At 45.3% G+C, this 18163-nt stretch overlaps 1 protein-coding gene across 2 annotated transcripts in view; it reads left to right on the forward strand.

Annotated features, from left to right (window-relative positions):
- LOC148031668 (uncharacterized) overlaps positions 1 to 2075 on the forward strand; it is a 44398-nt gene extending 42323 nt beyond the window's left edge. The window contains exon 9 of one of the 2 annotated variants that reach the window (XM_087685246.1): positions 1690 to 2075. In XM_087685246.1, coding sequence (XP_087541372.1) covers positions 1690 to 1815 — 126 coding nt within the window. In that variant the 3' untranslated portion in view covers positions 1816 to 2075. Of the gene's footprint in view, positions 1 to 63; positions 889 to 1689 lie in introns of those variants that run through there. The other variant, XM_087685248.1, reaches the window with a different exon arrangement.
- Positions 2076 to 18163: the final 16088 nt, after the last annotated feature.

Here is an 18163-nt window from a genome sequence, read left to right on the forward strand (position 1 = left end):
TTTTTGGGTAGTATTGGTCTTCACTTAGTTGTTCTCTGATCCCCTGTTTGCTCTTTTATGCAGCATGTGGTCCTTGAACCTGCTGGTCTAGCATCTTACAAATTGTATTCATAACCTGGATGATTTCATTTCACTGAATTGAGGTGGGACTTGCTTACATCGGATAATTGCACTTTCCGCTGTAATCATTGAGTGGGGCCTCAATTATATTGGATAGTTGCACATTCCACTGTAATATTTGAAGAGGAGAGTCTCAGATCATATTTGAAGGAGAGGGGGCTCACTTAGATCAAGGCATTCTATTGCAACATGCAAATCTGGGTTGCAAGACCTTTGCAAGTTGTAAAGTACATTTAAGTGTTGAAGGTGATCTATTTTGGTTGCCTATTCCAGATCACTTCATGGGAGAATGTAAGTGGGGGGAAATTTTATTAATGTTCTGATGTTAGGTGGGGCCTTCGCATGCACATGGTCCAGTTGATAAAGCTACCAGTCTACTTGTAGGAACGAGTAGAAAAATTACAGAAGACTTATTCCATGTAGATGCTTCATGGACTTGTCTAAGTTATGCAGTCATGCAAACTGATGTGTTATCTGGCATTTACTTTGCAAAGTTCACCATGGGACTTTTTTAAGGAGTGGTTTTAGCTGTCCATTTTTAGGGAGTACTTCATACTCCTTGTGTAAATGACATACATTGTGTGTGTGTGTGTGCACATGCGTGTGCAAAACAACTTAAGAAACAATCCAATATGTCTCTTGGGTTGCGGTTGCATGGTCTCACTCCCTCCTTGATCATGTCTTTATGTTTTTACTTGTACTTTGATTGGTTGCGAAGACTTGGTTTTGATGGAATGCTTTGCCGTCTTACACTTTTTGGTGACTCATCCCCCTATTCACAAGCATTACAAAATAATTTGCTCTTCAACTTATCAACTTGCAATTGTGAGCATTGCCTTAATGGTTTCTCCCAAGTTGGGGGACCATGCCATTCTCTTCATATTTAACATGTTACTATGAGAGGGCTTCGAGTAGACATAGTGAGACTAGTCTTTCTCTTCAAGACTTTTAAGGATGGTTTCATCACACCACTAAGCTATAGGATAATTAGTTGCCACATGGGCTATATATAGCTGTTGGGCGGATTCATACATCAATGTATCATTTGATGGTTGAGACAAATAGATGGGAGATTATGAAGACCAAGGACTACACATGCCCAACTTCATTGAGGGGAAGGGCAATTTTATATTTTTTTCATTTCCAATAGAATCATTTATGTTTGCATCTTAGATCTTAACACCACAAAGTTGAATTTCAACATCAATGTTATGGTACTTGATAGAATCATTCTTGTAGATGAACCAAGTCTAAGGACTATAAACTCTATAAGTGTCTTGATCTCCCAAGTCATAATCGATGCTTAGAAAGTAAGGCTAAGCCTAGGACTCTTGTAACAAAACAACTCGATGAAATACATTGTTGAACACTTGTGCCTATCATTCATGAACTATGGTCTTAAAGGATGTTGAGGCTAATCTTAGGACTCTTGTAACAAAACAACTTGATGGAATACATTGTTGAACACTTGTACCTATCATTCATGAACTATGGTCTTAAAGGATGTTGATTGTGGCTATAATCAATTCATGGTAAGCCATTCAACATACCTAACTTGAGGATCTGTAGTTGCTGTGTAGTACCCATGAGTGCTGTTACCGTGTTTCCGACAACGTTACCGCAGCACAGAGGAGCGGAAACTGGGAAGAAGGAAAAAGAGCAAAAAAATGCGCAATAGCAAAAAAGGCGTCTTGACTAGCAACCAATCCTTGAAAAATTCAAATATTCGGACACGACCCTCGAGAGGTTTAGGTGTTGGGCCCCGGCAATAAAAGAGGAAAAGGCGTATCATTAAAATATGGGAGCGTCCCCAAATCTGTGTAAAAGAGTGCCAGGCTCGCTCCTGTGCAAAGTGTATGCATTAGTGGGAATAGGGTAAATTAGAATGGTGGGAAATGGGAAAGAGGGCCTAGGCTACGGCCGGCCATGTAAAAGAGGAAAAGAGGATGACCGCCTGGAAGGGATTTAGGATTTTGTATATAAAGTTGAAAAATGAATGAGAAGCCCATTCTTTGGTGTGTGGCAAAAGGAGTCCTCTTCTTCTTCTTCTCTTCTTTCCTTCTTGCTTGTGTGTGCTCTTGAGAGAGGTAGTGTGAGGGAGTGAGTGTGTGTGGGTGAGGGATCAAGAGGGTGAAGCTCTTCACCATCTCCTCTCCTCTTCTTCTCTTCTCTTGCACGCACGGCTATGGAGGATGGAGCTTGGAGATGGAGGAGGCTTGAGGATGCTTGTGCTAGCATCTAGGATCATGGAGCTACTGGAGTGCAAGAGAGAGGAGGGTACTCGATCGAGCATCAAGGTAAGCTCACTACACTCCTAGGATCGATGGCGCGTCGGCTAGGTGAGAGAGAGCCATTAGAGCTCGCTTGAAACGCTTGAAAGAATAAGCGGTCTGTGGGTCTTGGCGGTTGAGCGAAAGCTCCCACATTTTGGTTCTGTTGGCGGGACCAACGGATTGAAGCTTGAGCACTTGCGCGCCTCACATCGAGCATCGAAGTAGGGTATTCATCCCCAAAACGGAGCTTGAGATAGGTAGGAAGTTGGGTGCTTTTAATCTTCGCAATAAGTAAGTATTTTGGATATTTTGGTTGTTTGATGATTGGAAAGCATGGAGAATCTATTCCAGTTTTTTGCCTTCAATTTTTGTTGCATTTAGCGTAGGTTAGAGCTACGAGATCGAACCGGAAAAGGGTAGGGTTCACTGTTTCAAAACAGGGTAAAAACATGGAAAAAGTCATGCAAATGCGCAAAATGCTCGCTAGTGAGGACTAAGATCGACAAGAGAGGGATCAGGGGTGTCAACGCCATAGTTGGGGGGGCATATAAGAACTGGGAGACCAAAAGAGAACTCATTTGTGCCATTTCAGTGTGAGAGAAAGAGATAGAGAGAGCTAGAAAGCCCCAGGCCGTGTGATTCGATCGCAGCACCGACGCACTCACCGATCCATTCAGGTATATGAATCCCTTCCTCAAACCCCCTAGATGGTATCTAGAGGTTTGTGCTTGTAATGGTCGAGTAAATCATAAGAATCGGGCAAGATAGGCATCGCGTTGTTTTCGTCGCGCCGTTTTTAGCCCGTCCGAGCTATTGCTTCTGGCCCGAGGCCCAGAATCGGCCTTCGGCCCCTTGCCATTCGGCCACTTGGCCGGAACCCTAGTCGGCACTCGGACCATCCGAGAGACCCTCCTCGGACCGTCCGAGCCAGAACTTTGTGACCACGTAGCACATTCGGCCTTGTGCCATTCGGCCCATCCGAGCGACCCGTCCGAATTCCAAAATCGGAACTCAGCCACACTTGGGATTCGACTCTCGGCCAACTGCGGTTCGACCTGTCCGAATTAGCCTGTCCGAATTTGTCAAACCGGCCATTCGGCCCGTTCAAGTAAAAATCGTCCGAGCCAGAATTGGAGATTCGGCCCTTGACCCCATGCCATTCGGCCCGTTCGAGTGACCCACGTGGACCTTGCAATTCGGACCACTTGGTTCGAATGCAGCTTTATGTCAAAGTTGTCAGAAATTTGACCCGACCGGCAAACGCGCATTAGCGCAACTTGTCGAAACCCTTCGGGCGTTCAGAACTTGATTCTGGCACCCGGGATAAGAGCCGCTGAACCACGAAGACCTGATCGATCAGAAGTGAACAAGGAAACAAACAAGGAACCCTAAACCTTGACTAAACGGCCGAAAAATGGACCTACAAGCCTATCAGGCTAGAAACGAGCGAGAGTGAGTGGGGCGCCAAGGAATTGCTTGCTACACTCCCATTGAATTTTGCACTTGAAGTACACTTAAGGAAACTGAAAGCCTGATTGGGCACAAGTGCACGAGGAACAACACTCACCGAGTGGTGGTAAATTAAGAATTGTATTCAGTAATTAAGGGAACTCACTCAGATAAATTGCTCAAGGAACCCACCAATAGGAGAGGACCCAGGATGTAGACAGACACGTAAAGCGTAGAAGAGAACCAAGCGAGGAGCGCCAACAACAAGGACCTATCACGACTAGTTAACCTGATCGACAGCGCAGCGAGGCGTAAGAATTCGACCATGACGAAGGAAGGCTCAAACCATCGGTTTAATGAGGAGCTCGATGTGAGTGCATTCCCAGATGCTATACAGCAGATGGTGAGCAGTTACGATGCGCATGCCCGGTACGAGCACCGTGGCAGAACAGCAGATGCAATCATTGCAGACCTAGAGGAGGAGAGAAGGCTAGCCCGCAAGGCATAGCCGAGTATAATAGGGATCAAGCCAAGAGCTAAGGCAAAGCATGGAGCTGCATGAGGTGCAACGAGTGCTAAACTTGGCTGGCCGGAACCGAACGGACCAGAAACAAACCTTGTGCTACAGGACGCATAGCTCGATGGCTCCTCCTGCTCCTAGAGTTCGATTTCTCCGTGGTGGTACGAAAGGGAAAACATCATTACATGGCTGATCACATGTCCCGTATACCCACAGGAGAAGCAGCTGGACAAGGCATCATTGACGAGTTACTTGACGCCCACTTATTCCACCTGTCCAGAGAGAGAGACCTATTTAAGGTTGATCTGACGCCATACTGGACAGATGACATAGTCCCAGTGCTCGAGCACGGACTACCTGAGCGACCAATAGAAAAGGCACAACTTAGGCGCTTGATATTGAAGCTCCAGCCCTACCAACTGATTGCAGGCCAATTCTATAGGTTGGGGCAAGACGGATTGCTGCGAAGGGGTGTGTGTGAACATGAGATGCATGATGTGCTCTCAGAAGCGCACAGCGGCATTGCAGGTGGACACTTCCATGGAGACACGACAGCACGGAAGGTGTTGCAGTCCCAACTATGGTGGGCCACACTTTTTCGCGATGCCAAGCGATTTGTCAAGCATTGTGACGAGTGCCAATGGGCAAAAGTTCCGATTCGTAAGGATCAAATGGAATTAACCCCAATTATTGCTCGCCAACCCTTCGAAAAATGGGGAATTGACTTCATAGGACCAATAAGCCCCGCAACGCAGTACTCGCAAGCCAAGTACATTGTAGTGGCCACGGATTACCTCACGAAATGGGCAGAGGCAAGAGCAACACGAAAAAACGACGCTAGAACGACTGCCAAGTTCTTATGGGAGCAAGTGATCTCGCGCTTCGGTTGCCCCATCGAACTGGTTAGCGACCAAGGCACACACTTCATCAACGAAGTGATAGCACATCTCCTATCCACCTTTCTTATCATCCATCGCAAATCCTCGCCATACTACCCTCAGGCTAATGGCCAGGCAGAATCGACTAACAAAATTCTTATTAACATCCTGACTAAGGTGGTCTCAGCCTCGAGAAGCGACTGGGACAACAAGTTGATGGCAGCCTTGTGGGCCTACCGCACAGCTTATAAAACAGCCGTCGGTCAGACCCCCTTTAGACTGACCTATGGGACTGAAGCAATTCTACCAGTAGAATTCTCTGTCCCTAGCCTGAGAATAGCACTCCAAGAACGATGGGAAGGGAAGGAAGCATGGACGCAACGCTTGACCGAGCTGGAACGCCTGTCAGAGACTCGTCTTCTAGCCACCCACGCGCTCATCTGCAAGAAGGCTCGATGAAAGATGTGGTTTGACAAGCATGTCAAGCAGCGAGACTTCGAACAAGGAGATCTTGTTCTGCTATACTCAGTGAAAGGACACAAACAGAAGATGAAGTTCCGAGGACTAGGCCCTTTTAGAGTACGCATGATTGGTAGAATCGGGAATGTTGAGTTGGAGACACTTGACGGTGAAGGAGTAGGCTTTTTTAACGGCAGCCGCGTAAAGAAGTAGTATCCTCCTTCCCATCCATTACATGAGCCACCCATGCTGGCAGCCCCGTTGAACGTTCGAATGGCAACTGTAACCGATCTTACGGATCAGGACGAGGAAGCAGTAGCACCGGCGTATCTACGAATCATAGTCACAGCAGGCGCGGTGTATTCTTTCGACGCCTTGATTGATGTAGGGGCCGACTACAACATCTTGACGTATGACCATTGGACACGCATTGGTCAACCGACGCTACAACCCACTAGTGCCAACCTCACCCCGTTTGGGGGTGCTGCCTATTCACTCCTGGGGAAGTGCAAGGCACTTGTTTCCATCGAGACTGAAAGTTTACCAGCCTTCTTCCATGTGTTGCCTAACACTAAAGAAGCCAGTAATGTGTCACTATTGGGTCACACCTTCAAGAAGCTAACGCACTGTAATGTGGATTACAACCTAAACCGCATTCATCTTGCCATCGGCAGCACCCATATAGTAACGACCTTCAGCAAGGGCTGTCATGATTCCTCCACCATCACGATGCCATCGGTAGAAACCCCTAGGACCACGCCCCAGACCCAGTCTAAATGGGAGAAACCTGTGGCTTCATGCCACGTACTCGACCCAAGGCCCAAATCCACCAAGAATGCTCACAAGGCCAAGGAGCCCAGACTTATGTGGGTGCCAGAACGACAGGAACTGCATTCGGGTACACCACCCAAACGGGACCCTAACCGCCAGAAACGTCAGCCGTTCCGGCCTAGGAGGCAGTATAGACGCTATTGCCATAGACAAACAACCATGCTACGATGGATTCGTAAGGATCTCTTGCTGACACATGGATACTACAAGGGCAACCCCTGGATTTGGGTGCCTAAAAATGGCCGGCTAAAAAGCTCATCTACAAATGATATCGCCCTAGAAAGGAAGGCTTGCACATGGGGTAACCAGCACATAATCAGCACGCCATTGCCAGCAACGGCTAGTAAGCCTCAACTCATTTATCGACCAAAGCAAACGCCACAAGCCTTAAACCTGCTTAATCCAGAGGGCTTAAAAAGCCCTATGACTGCTCACTCAGAACCCAGCCCAACCCACAAGCCCCTAGAGCTTCCTGCAGCACCTCAATGTGCTTCTGCGTACAAAGCCCAACCTGTGATACTGAGAAAGGAGTCACCACTGTCCAGTCCAGTTGCACCATCCCCACCAGCAGGTCTTAGACCCTCGTATGCGGTCCGACCTTTCCTCTCCTTGGTTAACGACCTTGCCGCGACCTGTGGGGATGACTTAATAACATGCATCAGGATGTTGAATGACACTTTCACCACATTCGCTAGAAGCTATGAGAGGCTAGACCTAGGCCTCCTTGACAGAACCCTTGCTTCGGAAGTTCGTGCATTACCATGCACATGGGAGGAATACGAACTTATAACTACTAAATCCCCCAAGATCGTTATAGAACTCATAGCAAACGGTGAAATCTCAAAGGGGCAAGCGGAGCTCAGACGCCTAGTCACTTCATATCGAAAGCCTCCCCGCTCTATTCCTGAACACGAGATGCACGAGCTCATGCAGATGGCAAGCTCGCCCTCCACGTTCTTACAGCAGTGGTTTGCTCTGCGAATCCAATGGGAGAAAAAAGGTTGCCGAATAATGACCAATGCTGAGCAACGCAGGGCAATTAAAACCATTGAATACGACCCCACTTATGTGGTACCGATCTCGTTTAGGGTTTTGGCCATCACCCGCAATCAGCAATTGGACAACCATGTGCTCGCCCACCCCTATATTGACCAACTCCTCACCAAAGAGGAATTACATGTCGCCAGCCGCCTTAATACTGGGGATCTCTTTCATGATGTCTTGACCTACATCTCCCAGGTCTCTATCCAATCGGCTGCTCTCGATTGTCATGCGCAACTGGAATACAACCCACGATTCTACACGTGGCTTCGTCACACATAAATTCCTACCCCAACAACACCAACGCCACCCTTTAACTCCCAATCCTAGGAAGGATTCTCCTCTCAACTGGAAGAAAGGTGGTATATACGTGGGAAACTCGGTAAAAAGAAAAGTGGGAAATACGGTGGAAGGAATTAGATAGGAAATGAATAAAAAGGGGGTATAGTAAAGTAAAAGTAGTGAAAGACATAAGCATTAGTATGAGAAAAATGGCTTCCAAAAATTCAGTTAAGAGTTTAAAAACAGCAAAGTGCTATGTGGAAAACACTAACAGAAGTTATGAATTATGGCAGGAGCAGAAAATGTCGCAGCAAGACCGCGCCCATCGACTCCCATTCACTGACAAGGAAAGGGAGCTATATTGCATCCAATTGGAAAACCGCGCCTTCGACCAGCTGAAGTTTCGAACCATCCACAACATCGGAGTCGTGGTGGTGAAGGAGGAGGCAGCCAGAAGGGTGATGGAACAATGCAACCTGACAAAATATATTGAAAAATTCTCGTAGGAGCTTGATCATTTCAAATGCGTGGAATTCCTCAGGACATACAAAAAAGGCGGCAAAAAAGGGATGTTTACGCCTTGCTAAAAATGAAGAAGGAAGAGGTATTTACGAACGATGGCATAAGCATCCAGGACATCCCCGACACTAACGCCAGGCTGCAGGCCAAGTTGGTGCATGTGCTCTTCTCCAGCCAACGATACACCTTAATGCATCGAATTAGTGTGCCCATGCTGGAGAATGTAGCAGCCCACACTCTAGATGAGGTGGATTGGAATGGCTACGTGCGAAAGACTATCGATCAAGCAGCCAAAGCACTAGCCTTGGGAAGTGCACCAACAGGAGATTCTCCTGCTTCTAAGGTGACGGAAAGGAAGAAAGCCTCCTCCAAGGCCTCTTTCATCGGCTACGGAGGAGTCTTAACTGCACTAATTCAGGAGGCAGTAAAGGCAGCACAAGAGCCGGAGGAGGGAGAAGGAGAAACGCTGGAGAAGTTGCCCTCTCGAAAGGACAAAGATAGGTCCACCAACAGAACATAAATAGAAGAAGAAGGGGAAGGACCAACTAGTAAGAGGGCAATTAGGACAATGAAGAAAAAGGCGGCGCAGGGGAAGAAAAAGGGTGATGAAGGCAGGAAGAAAGAAAGGGAAGACTTAGAAAGGGCAAAGAAGGAATCCTTGAAAGAAGCAAAAGAGAGAGAGAGGATGAAAAAGCAGGAGCAGAGGGAAAGAGAGGAGTTGCAGAAAGCCAAGGAGGCGTCCAAACAAGAAGCTGAAGCAGAGAAAAGGGGGGAAAAATAACAAAAAGGGAAAAAGCAGGAGCAGCAGAAGAAAAGGTAGGAGGAAAGGAAGAGGAAAGCGGAGGAAGAAGAGGAGGAGCTGCGAAGGAAAGAGGACCTGGCGGAGGCCACACAACGGTCCATCGAACAGCAGTGCTGAGCAGACGAACTAAGGAACCTAAGCCCATGCAGAGAGGAGGGGCCTGGATCCAGCACACAGGTGCCAGAATTCGTGCCACCCCCAGTCTCCAAAGGCAAAGGCAAGGCCCCGCTTCATCCGATCCCTACCCTCCTGGTACCTCTCGCGGAACTCACCACCGTCACCTCCAGCATCCCCACTAGCGCAGATGTGTCGAATTTCTTGGCGTGGACACAGTATTTTATCAACAAAGAAATGGGCCAAGGGCGGAGCACGGAAACTACGGCCACAAGACAGAAAAGGCCAGCCGCAGATGCAGAGTCCAGGCAGGAACCCAAAAAGCAAAAAGTTGAAGCCTCCACCTCACCTATTCACGCAACGATGATGCCATCGGCTAATTACGATGAATACATCGCTGAGCTGCTCTCCCAGTTGGAGAGAGCGAAGGAGGAACGCAAAACAGCCGTGGCTGAGTTGGCAGCCGAGAAGGAAACCATGGCCGCCTTCCAGTTGGACAAGACAAGAATGGTAGCCTTGCAACAGCGCGAAATTGCAGAGCTAAAACATGAATTGAAGGCTAGGGATGAGAGGGAGGAACATTGGAGGCAGCTACTCGAGAATGAGACGCAAGAGTTAGTAAACATGCAAAGAGGGCACAAGCTTCTCATAGGGTAGTACCAGGAGCTTGCTGCAAAAGCTGCTAAGGTGGATGCACTCAAGGAGGAGCTGAGTGCTAGGGATGAAGAAAGGCAACGAGGCATGGAGGAGCAGGAGGAGGAGCTCAAGCGCCTAACAGATCAGCTGGCCTCTGAACGACAAGAACAAGAGAGGCTGGTCAGGGAACTAGAGGATTATGGACCGAAAATCATGATGTTGACCTTGAGACAAGGGGAAGGCCTGGAAGTGATAAACAAGAGGGCAGAGGAGTGGGCCGCGCATAACGAGAGGAGGGTGAAGACACTGGCGCGCCGCCTTGCTTTAATAGAAAAAGAGAAAATCATTGCGGAGAGCAAGGTAGAGGCAGCCCAAGTGGCCTTGAGCACTCAACAGAAGATCTTCCTCGACACCATCTTGGACGCCACCCACACAGCACAAGGAGAGTCACTGGAAGCAGTACAGAGGAAGCTTGGCATGGCGAGAAGAGCTCTACACGCTGGACTACAGATGCCACCACTGCCGGCGGAGGTGAGGCTGAGTCTGGAGGAACAGCGGAAATACTTGACGAGAGCCGGCCTAACCCCCCAGGAAATAGATGCCCTCGGGTTCAAGGAAGAAGCAGTACACGCAGAATGGCAGGGGGAAGAAGCCGAGCTGGAAATCGATGTGAATCGCTTCAGGGAAGATGTGGTCCCACAACCCCCCTTGCCACAGGCCCAAGATCCACCACAAGCAGACCCAGCTGCAGAAAGAAAAGCCATCTCTAAAGAAAGGTGAAAAAAGCTGGTGGAGGAGGCCAGATAGAAGCTGAGAGTCAAACCAGCCGTGCTACCGTCCGCACCTCTCCCTCCGTGCCCAAATGATCTCCCGGTGGGATTCCATGCAGAACTGGTGGTGTGGGAGATGCAGGAACTAGCAAAGGAGCCATTCTCCTTCAGTTTCCTCCTACCCAACAGTCTGCGGAGGGTCCTGTCCCTCAAAGTGATGGACGAGGTGATCGCGGTCGATGGCCGGTTGGGGAAAAGATGGCTGGAAGAGCGGGAAAAGACCCCAACCTCTTGGGGCACAGAAGCGGCCAACTACTGGCACGATAAAGTTTTTGAAATCCCCTACACTGTACAAAACTATAGGGACCAACCCCTGTGGAGGAGGCGAGTATGCGACATAAGCATGCTCGCCTGGATGGCTTTTTGTAATACCCTGCCGTTCGAGCGGAACGACCCTACTTATATGGCGTACTCTCGAAGGGTAGGCGTAGATTTTGATGCCACTCTCCACGGGCGCTATGACTTTCCCGTCATTTATAACTCCACTGTAGCATCCTTCGACAACGCCCTTCTTTTTACAGCAGAAAGCCTAGACGAATCTATGATGCGCTTCCTTGCGGACTTTTCCTCATGTCCTGACCCCACCTTTATAACCACCTGTAACTATCTTAGGCTGCTTAGGCTACTCCTTAAGCAGGACTCGACTCTACAAGAGCGTGGCCTGCCTCCCCTATTCTTCGACCCTAATGCTATAGATAATTGTGCCATGGCTCGTCTCATGATGAGGGCTACCCTCCTCCCTTCTTTTTGCCTAGCCCTCCTAGAGAACATGAACGACAGCCAGTTCACTAGATGCAACCACCCCTTCCTCTCCACTATCTCCCTACATGTCCGCATGAATCTAAAGAATTACATGCACAATCGCCAATTTTTGAGCAAGTCTCTCCGCCCACCTTCTCCTCGTCATTTCGACTAAGATACTTGGGCCTATGTCTCATCTCCAAAAAAAAAAAAGCACCTAGGGATCTCCCTAGCCCCCTCCCCCACTTCACGTCTAGGGCACATCAAGGGCAGGACTTTCAAACCTGTCACCCTAAGGCTCGCACCACACCACCAACGAAGCACAAGCTGGGTCCTCAAGTGTGGGACGTTACCAAGGGCTTGCCCAAGGTTAGACCCATCTCCTAGTTCCACTGCCACGAGCACAACACACTACACGACAAGCAGCACACCCCTTAGGGAGGGCACAACTTTTCTTGCAGGTTATATCGACTCTCAGGGGCTGGCTACCCGAGGAAGACCGTCACCCCTGGCACCCCTTAAGGACCCAAAGCATGCTGGCCTCCAGCCACCCGCCTGGTGCTGATAGCCACCATGATCGAACCAGCTCAAGGTGAGACTGCCATTGGCATAGATCTTGGAACTGTATCGTCCAACGATCCATGCCCTACGCCTCAAGATCCACGGATAGCTTATTGATTCCACCGGCCCGAGAAACTTCAAATCCAGGGCATAAATCTTCAATCAAAGCCACGGGGTTCAAGCCAAACCGAGCTCAAGGGGTTTTTACCAGAATAAATTCCCCCAACACCATCATTGCATTGCTTCAAGCGCTTCTACTCACAAGACGACCGGCTACAGCTGTGTGATAGATGTCGAGTGTCTCCATGGAGCTTACCATACACCGGACTCGCTCCGGGTCACCATCCCCAACCACCCACCTACCGGTTCCGCCTACCAGCCGACCTAACATGCCCCCTTGTCCCACCGCAGTGCCATGGGACTGGCACTTGGCTAGGAGGGGGGTAATGTTACCGTGTTTCCGACCATGTTACCGTAGCACAGAGGAGCGAAAACTGGGAAGAAGAAAAAAGAGCAAAAAATGCGCAAGAGCAAAAAAGGCGCCTTGACTGGCAACCAATCCCTGAAAAATTCAAATATTCGGACACGACCCTCAAGAGGCTTCAGTGTTTGGCCACGGCAATAAAAGAGGAAAAGGTGCACCATTAAAATATGGGAGCGCCCCCAAATCTGTGTAAAAGAGTGCCAGGCTCGCTCCTGTGCAAAGTGTATGCATTAGTGGGAATAGGGCAAATTAGAATGGTGGGAAATGGAAAAGAGAGCCTAGGCTACGGCCGGCCATGTAAAAGAGGAAAAGAGGATGACCGCCCGGAAGGGATTTAGGGTTTTGTATATAAAGTTAAAAAATGAATGAGAAGCTCATTCTTTGGTGTGTGGCAAAAGGAGTCCTCTTCTTCTTCTCTTCTTCTCTCCTTCTTGCTTGTGTGTGCTCTTAAGAGAGGGAGTGTGAGAGTGTGAGGGAGTGAGTGTGTGTGAGGGTGAGGGATCAAGAGGGTAAAGCTCTTCACCATCTCCTCTTCTCTTCTTCTCTTCTCTTCCCTTCTCTTCTCTTGCGCACGCGGCTATGGAGGATGGAGCTTGGAGATGGAGGAGACTTGAGGATGCTTGCGCTAGCATCTAGGATCGTGGAGCTACTGGAGTGCAAGAGAGAGGAGGGTACTCGATCGAGCATCAAGGTAAGCTCACTACACTCGTAGGATCGACGGCGCGTCGGCTAGGTGAGAGATAGCCATTAGAGCTCGCTTGAAACGCTTGAAAGAATAAGCGGTCCGTGGGTCTTGGCGGTTGAGCGTAAGCTCCCACAAGTGCATATTTTCTTCTCTTTCTTTTCTCCCTTTGAATATTATAGTTTTGAGCAATTAGACTTCTAGCCTTTAATAGAGTGACTTTACACAACATCCCATTGTTGGACTATTATGACCCACTTTAATGTATTTATCACATGGACTACTCAATCTTCATGCACTCCAGTTGTTATCCTAGGGAAAGAGCACTTTAATCTTGTTCTTCCTTTTGAGTAGTATCATTGATATTTCCATAATAGACATACTATTGCATAGAATGTGACCTAAAATACTTTTTCGTTGGCTTGTTTTTTACCATTTCAAATGGTACACACTTCATTGTACATCTCCCTCCCTCTCTTTGTGGTGTGATTTATATGTGTGCACATGCATGTGCTTGGAGAGGCTTCCACAAATTGGCAAAGCGTCTTGAGTCCTTCTTCAACATTTTTTTCTTAAACTTGCTTTGGAAATTCTAGATTCTCAAAGAAAAAAGGAAAAAAGAAAAGAATTTACACCAAAAAAATCTTTGTATATGTCTTGTGTTTATGCTTCTTAATATTGTTTTCCCATGACCTTACATCATTTGGAGAGTTTCCTTGATTGTGTGGATGCTTTGATGCTTGCCTCTTTCATTGCATAGAATATTCAATTTTAGTGTTAATGGCTTTGACAAGCACATAGAGGTTGCACTATATTGTGAGAGGGGTCATATTGGATCTCTACTCATAGGCTATCTTGTAGCATTTTTCGTAGATGCTATTAGAATGTAATTGTGCTTTAATTGAACTTCCATGTTTGTGTGTGTAGCACATGTGTGTGCATTGCGCGCGCACGCGCGCGTGCACACACACACACACACAGAGTTGTCAAAGATTAATAAACCCTTGGTTGTCAGAACACAAGCCTATCAAGTTCCCTCCAAAATGTTCAATACCTTGAACCTAAACATTCTTTATAATCCCTATAATAGTACATTTTACAAGCCTATCAAGTTCTCTCTTCAAAACTTTCAGTATCTTGAACCTAAACATTCTTTATAATCCCTATAATACTACATTTTACGATTGCTCTACACATGATGTTAAATATTACATTACTTTTCATATCTTTATATAGTCCTTTTACTAGAGCTTCTTTACACAAGCTTAGGCATACATACTTAGGTGAGCTCACCAATGGAGCAAGAAAACTATGTCAACCAAAACCTTTCAACCTTTTTTAGTTTATCATACTTGTTTATTTTGACATTTTTTCTTTATACTCTATGCAAGTTGGCTTTGAGATAGCCTTGTATGATATCCAGTCAAATAGAAACTTTCTATATTTGTTTTGTTGCATCAAGGCTTTTTATTCTCATCTTAGAAAGTTTTTGCATCTAGATTCTAACATGGTGTTTTAGTATTTCAATCTTTAATATCAAGAACATACTTTGATTCTCAAGCACCATATTTGATACAAGCCTTACATGTTTTACACATTTGCATACCATAACGTAACTCTCGATGTTTATCTATTCACAAATGATTGTTAAGACCATGCAACTCTCCTTGTTTACAAGAAATCTTTTGTGTTTCGTACTATAAATGAGTGTTTGACTTCAAATTTCCATAAGGATAGTTGGAATCATCCTTGGCCACTGAAAAATCAATTGCTTTTAACTCTGCCCCTCACAAGGGCAATGCTCATGTGCATTTATGTGCTCCCTCCACCTCCTCTGTGTGTGTGGCTGGAGAGGGGGGGGGGGTACTGTGAAGAATGTTGTGAGACTAGAGTTAAGATTCTAGTAGCAATTTCATTAGTAACTTGTATATACCACTTGGAAAATAGATTCTTTTGGTTAATCTGAGAAAGAAATCAACTAGTTATCCTTGGGGTAGGACAAGTGATCTTGGGAGATGTTTCAAGAGACAGGGCCATTAACCTTGATGCCAGGCACAGAACGATTGCAATGAACTTTGTATGATGCACCTAGATAGCCAAATCTACCACATCCTATGCCACACAGTGCAATATGTAGCCCTTTCTCTATATGGAGAATGATTGTAGATTGTAAACATGATAGGCTATGACCATGATGGTCTAGGGGAAGAGCATTTCTCACACTTTTATATTGGCTCTAGTCTTTCAATGCATGTTTGACATGAGTAGTAGGGATGGTTCCTTAGAAATTTGGGATGATCACAACATTGCATCTCTTTTGAAGATTGGAGGATTGGGATTCTCAACAATTACCAAAATATTGCAATGCACCCTTGTTGGCCAAAACCATATGGTATTGTCATTGAGCATGAGTCAAATCATTTGATGAAGGTTGTGCTAGAAAGTAGTAGGAATGGCTAGTTTCACAAAATAATTTAGAACATAAGTCCATTGACTTGCATTCAAAGTGAGGTTTAATGTCGTTTTGTAAGATTTTGCAAAGCCTTTGACATTGTACCATAAGCTATGCTTATGAGAAGGCTACAAGATATCATGGTAGACATTGGGGTATATGCTTTATTTGAATCAATGACAAGCAATACGTGCCTCAAAAAAGATATTAGAAAGTGCGATCACTACTATTGGGATGGAGCAAGGGTGTCTATTATCAACTACTCAATTTGGTGTGTATATTTACAAGATCACAAATTACATATTCAAAATTTGGGGCCTTGGTGCAAGGCCTCATCATCAGAGTCTTGATACATGTCTTGTTGTATGATCATGATATTTTGCTCGTTATAGGATCTCTTCTTGGTTTACTATAGCATTTAGATACTTTATAGAAATTTTGCACAAGCAAATACATCTTAATGAACTTAGGAAAGACCAAGGTTATGGTGTCCATACTATATGAGAAGAGAGAACCATATGAAAATAATAGCTCATTTTTTGTAGAGATCCCATCGACTATTTGATCATGCATATGACGTGGGTTACAGTTCTTCTTGCAAGTTGTTATGGCCTTTCAAGACCACAACAAGAATACAAGATACATCAATATGCCTAAAAATAGTCCTATAGCAACAACTAACTTTTCAAATCCATCTACATCCATTATCATCATTTAATATTCAAGAAAACTACACAAACAAGAAATATATATTATGATTATTCATGTGATACCATTCTCCTGAAAAATAAATGACAGTTTACAGCCATCATGACTACTCCTGATCACATAACTCAAAGTAGACAACATAGATATTTAGGAAATAGACACATATAAGTAGGATCAACATTAGTGACCATCTCATTGCACTATCATGAAGAATATATCATTCTTGGTCATACCGCATATGATCAAATACAAGTTTCTGACGTTTTTGGACCTGTGCTTGACTTTCAAGTGAAACATCATATGAAAGCTAAAGTCACTTTACACATGTTGATCCTAAAAGCCTACATGCATACAAGTACTAAGGTATGAAATAGTACTAAATAGATGATGGAATTCAAGCCCTACATAGGCCATGTTGGCATGAGGCTTTGTAGCACTTTGTGCACTTAAACAATGTCTGCCCATGTATAGGTCTAGAACCCACATACAAAATTGTGGCTTATTATATTTTGGTGACATGGAAACTTTTATAGGGAGTAGAGATTGGGGGACCCAACTTATCCAACATGAGAAGGGATCCAATGGCAAGACAATATGGATTAGAGACCTCTACGATGTATAATAATCCATTGTGAAATGGCTAGTTATCAAAATAGCGCATATGACCTAACATAATCCATCTCTAATTAATGAGATCATCAGAGCTAGTTAAGATGTCTTAATAATGGTCACAATGGGTCTATTCTAGGTAGTCAATTTCCTCCAAAGACAATGGGTGCTCCCATAATAGAAATACCCTCATTGGTAGTCATGTGCTACTCTAGGAAGTTGGGTGCAAAGGGCATCATCAAAGACCCAAGGAGCTACATTTTGACAACTTTGGCATTCCTTTGTATGTATCCAAATTCTATTGAGATTCCATCTCTACCATGGAATTTCATCCTCTTTATCTGACTTGAGTAAATTTATTTCATAAGAAGTCATTTAGAATTGGGCTAGCACAACCTGAGGGTAGTATACCCAGATGTGCACTTAGTTGAGCTTACATGGGGTAAGGATTGATAAGACTCTATCCATTTGATTATAGGCTATAGCATTGACTTATCCAACTTGAAATTCAATTGTTTTGAATTCAACAAAGTGATCAGCATGGACATACTAAGTAGATATAGGTGAGACCCATACAACAATTAGGTACAAAGATGATTTGATATTGGGCACCCCTCATGTAGTTTTCATAAGTTGGTTTTATTGCACAACCATGTGTCACATGGCTTGAGATGGGTTATTGTTCAAATTTGTGCATCATCACATTAGATGAGTGCAAAAACGTGAATAAAGGATCATGTTGTATTTTGCTATGTGACATATCGAGGTCTATTTTTGCTAGAACCAAGAAGATATTAATATCGCTTTTAAGAAGGTTTTGGGTCACTGCATGAAACATGGAGTATGATGCCTAGGCCCATTTTTGCTATGATTAAAGGCATTATTGAGAGGGATATCAGATTTTCCAATCTACTCTATTTATCTTGCTTATAAACATAAGTCTTCATTGGTGTAAAAAATAATTTCAAAAATCTATATATAGTCAATAAAAGTAATAAAGTCCTTGCCAAATTTCCTAATAGCATGATGCTTGGGAAACTTACAATAAATGTATTCATAAGAAAGGATTTGGACAAGGGGGAGGCATATGAGATTCTAGATCATATGTGCATATGGTATTTTCAAAGGCTAATGACTGTATGTGCATATGGTACTTTCAAAAGCTAATGATC

The sequence above is a fragment of the Lygodium microphyllum genome, chromosome 9 (genome assembly GCF_053477565.2).
Source record: "Lygodium microphyllum isolate KBCC chromosome 9, Lygodium_microphyllum_v1.1.10, whole genome shotgun sequence".
Taxonomy (NCBI): domain Eukaryota; kingdom Viridiplantae; phylum Streptophyta; class Polypodiopsida; order Schizaeales; family Lygodiaceae; genus Lygodium; species Lygodium microphyllum.